The 3,601-nt window shown below is 43.3% G+C and overlaps 1 protein-coding gene across 2 annotated transcripts in view; it reads right to left on the reverse strand.

Annotated features, from left to right (window-relative positions):
- Positions 1–3,601, reverse strand: part of LOC107688794 (UDP-N-acetylglucosamine--peptide N-acetylglucosaminyltransferase 110 kDa subunit-like) — a 16,976-nt gene that overhangs the window by 11,100 nt on the left and 2,275 nt on the right. The window contains exons 2-3 of one of the 2 annotated variants that reach the window (XM_016486566.1): positions 3,254–3,404; positions 2,379–2,622 (exon numbers count right to left, since the gene is read on the reverse strand). In XM_016486566.1, coding sequence (XP_016342052.1) covers positions 2,379–2,622; positions 3,254–3,404 — 395 coding nt within the window. Of the gene's footprint in view, positions 1–2,378; positions 2,623–3,253; positions 3,435–3,601 lie in introns of both variants that reach the window. The other variant, XM_016486565.1, reaches the window with a different exon arrangement.

A 3,601-nucleotide genomic window follows, 5' to 3' on the forward strand; every position in this document is an offset into this window, starting at 1 on the left:
ATTTAGTAGAAGCACCCTTTTGATCTAATATAGCCATGAGTCTTTTTGGGAAAGATTCAACAAGTTTTTCACACCTGGATTTGGGGCTCCTCTGCCATTCCTCCTTGCAGATCCTCTCCAGTTCTGTCAGGTTGGATGGTAAACGTTGGTGGACAGCCATTTTTTGGTCTCTCCAGAGATGCTCAATTGGGTTTAAGTCAGGGCTCTGGCTGGGGCATTCAAGAACAGTCACAGAGTTGTTGTGAAGTCACTCCTTCGTTATTTTAGCTGTGTGCTTAGGGTCATTGTCTTGTTGGAAGGTAAACCTTCGGCCAGGTCTGAGGTCCTGAGCACTCTGGAGGAGGTTTTCGTCCAGGATATCCCTGTACTTGGGATTTCCTCATCTATTCATCTTTCCCTCGATTGCAACCAGTCGTCCTGTTCCTGCAGCTGAAAAACACCCCCACAGCATGGTGCTGCCACCACCATGCTTCACTGTTGGGATTGTATTGGACAGGTGATGAGCAGTGGCTGGTTTTCTCCACACATACCGCTTATAATTAAGGCCAAAAAGTTCTATCTTGGTCTGATCAGACCAGAGAATCTTATTTCTCACCCTCTTGGAGTCCTTCAGGTGTTTTTTTAGCAAACTCCATGCGGGCTTTCATTTGTCTTGCACTGAGGAGAGGCTTCCTTCGGGCCACTCTGCCATAAAGCCCCGATTGGTGGAGGGCTGCAGTGATGGTTGCCTTTCTACAACTTTCTCCCATCTCCTGACTGCATCTCTGGAGCTCAGCCACAATGTTCTTTGGGTTCTTCTTTACCTCTCTCTCCAAGGCTCTTCTCCCCCGATAGCTCTGTTTGGCCGGACGGCCAGCTCTAGGTAGGGTTCTGGTCGTCCCAAACGTCTTCCGTTTAAGGATTATGGAGGCCACTGTGCTCTTAGGAACCTTAAGTGGAGCAGAAATTTTTTTGTAACCTTGGCCAGATCTGTGCCTTGCCACAATTCTGTCTCTGAGCTCTTCAGGCAGTTCCTTTGACCTCATGATTCTCATTTGCTCTGACATGCACTGTGAGCTGTAAGGTCTTATATAGACAGGTGTGTGGCTTTCCTAATCAAGTCCAATCAGTATAATCAAACACAGCTGGACTCAAATGAAGGTGTAGAACCATCTCAAGGATGATCAGAAGAAATGGACAGCAACTGAGTTAAATATATGAGTGTCACAGCAAAGGGTCTGAATACTTAGGACCATGTGACATTTCAGTTTTTCTTTTTTAATAAATCTGCAAAAATGTCAACAATTCTGTGTTTTTCTGTCAATATGGGGTGCTGTGTGTACATTAATGAGGAAAAAAAATTAACTTCAATGATTTTAGCAAATGGCTGCAATATAACAAAGAGTGAAAAATTTAAGGGGGTCTGAATACTTTCCGTACCCACTGTATATGTAAACCTCGTGTGTTTTTGGCAGTATTAGCGCAATCAGATGCGATACATAACTTAGTTCAGTAATCAATGTTGACTCAATAACCACAACTGTTCTTAGCAATAACACTCTTTACTGCTCAAACACGTTCAACCACAGCAGCTCCGTATACAGGACTGAACTGAGCTACAAAAAAGCCGTGCTAACCCCAAAATGGTGCTCTTCGCACATGCGCAGAAGATAAAACATAACTTAACAATCAGGTGCTGTTAAGACACTTTTAGTGTGTTCACACTTCAGGTGTACGCGCACTGGAAAAGCGCATCAGAACAGCACGCAAATGAAATTTTTAATCGGCAAGACTTTAAAGCAATTAATGTACTTTTGTGATTGTGTCCTGTGAGTATAACTCTACCGCTGAGTTAACACTGATGTGAATGCATGTGGCATTGTACAGTATATTGAGACGGAGGCGTCAGAACTGTAACTGATAGAATGTGCACTGTAGCACAATATTACAATATTTCTCCAAAAGCAGATTGTGGAGACATTTTTATCGTCCACGATCAAAAATCGTCATATCGCACACGCCTAGCGCCAGATCACAACAGAAGTCATTTAAGGTTACCTTTCCTATAGAACAGGTCTATACCTCGTTCTTTTATTAAAAAAACTAAATAGACTTGCTATTTATCTTGTTTACATGACGGCATGTCATTTCTGTCTCTACATGGTCAGGCGTTTACAATTCTCCTCTGCTCTCTGTATCATGCATGGTGGAGTTCTGCCCCGATGTGCGCGCGCGCACACACACACACACACACACCGACACATGCGCGCATACACACACACACAGAGGTGAGCACACTCCCACCAGCGAACAGAGAGAGCGCGTGTCGGAAAATGTTTCCCAGGCTTTAACCAAAAGTTGTAAACCTATTCTCTGAGACATTTTGAGGCTTAACTCACAGGATTGTATTGGAGAGCGGACACATATGCTTGAACTGCTCCCTCCATGTCCCCTGCTGCCACCAACGCTGCTGCCAGGTTGATGTATCCATCGATAAAGTCCGGTTTGAGACGGAGCGCGTGGCGGTAGTGCTCGATGGCCTCCTGAAGTTGACCCCGTTCCTTGTAAACGTTGCCCAGGTTAGAGTAGGCCTCAGCCAGCATGGGGTTCTGCTTGATGGCCAGAGTGCTAAAGTGGGCAGACCTGCAGAATTAAGAATGAAAATTTAGAAAAGAGAATGAGACTGACATATTTCCACCATGTGCAACAAACACATCCCCTATACTGTTCCCTTAAAGAAATGACCCAGGTTATTTGGAATTTAAATTTTTAGAGAGAAAATAAGCATGCTATCAATTAAAATGATTGTTATTCTTGCATAAACAGTCTTATGTTTACAGATTTTTTTTTAAAATTCAGAGGATGGATTACAGTTATTGCTGTGGAAAACTGTTCTCACTACTTCTCAACTTCCGTAATAATGAGATTCTACTTCTACTGGGCTGTGAACTTTCATAAAATTTGTTAAATTAATTTGTAAAATTAAAGATCACTTTCTTTGGAATTACTGTATGTACACAGTAACCCTAAGAACATGGATTATACAAGTAAATAGGGTCCAATTTTGGTTTCACGTTGACTCTACAAAATGTATTTTAATCAGAAGGCCACAACCTTCATTAGCAATATAAAAAAATAATAACTGCCTCTTAAGGCAGGCCTGAGAGCACAGCCTCACAAACACCACACCACCAATCCTTCTTCCCAAAGAGAAGCAGTGAAGCAGACCCACAGACCGTGCTCCTTGAAGACAGAGCAAAGGTGGCCATCTCACCTGTCAAGCCTGCGGCACTGGAAGTGGATAGAGGAGAGCAGCAGCAGTACGCCAGTATTATCCGGCTCCTGCCTCCACAGCTGCATACAGTGGCGTTCAGCCGCCTCAAAATCTCCTGACTGATATTCACGGTGCGCCAGCTCTGCCAACCCTTGGAAGGAAAGCATACGTTTGGTTGGTTCTGAAGCACCAACGCAACCCAAAGGAGGGGGGAAACAACATGTTAGAAGAAATGGAAATGAGATAAAACTAAATAAAAAAAACAAACAAAACAGACAAGAACAGTGGTGCCGTTTTAGAAAAATTAACGCTATAGTGTTGAACCATGTTTATGCTGTTTTATATATA

The sequence above is a fragment of the Sinocyclocheilus anshuiensis genome, unplaced genomic scaffold (genome assembly GCF_001515605.1).
Source record: "Sinocyclocheilus anshuiensis isolate Anshui unplaced genomic scaffold, SAMN03320099.WGS_v1.1 scaffold1066, whole genome shotgun sequence".
In the NCBI taxonomy this organism is placed as follows: domain Eukaryota; kingdom Metazoa; phylum Chordata; class Actinopteri; order Cypriniformes; family Cyprinidae; genus Sinocyclocheilus; species Sinocyclocheilus anshuiensis.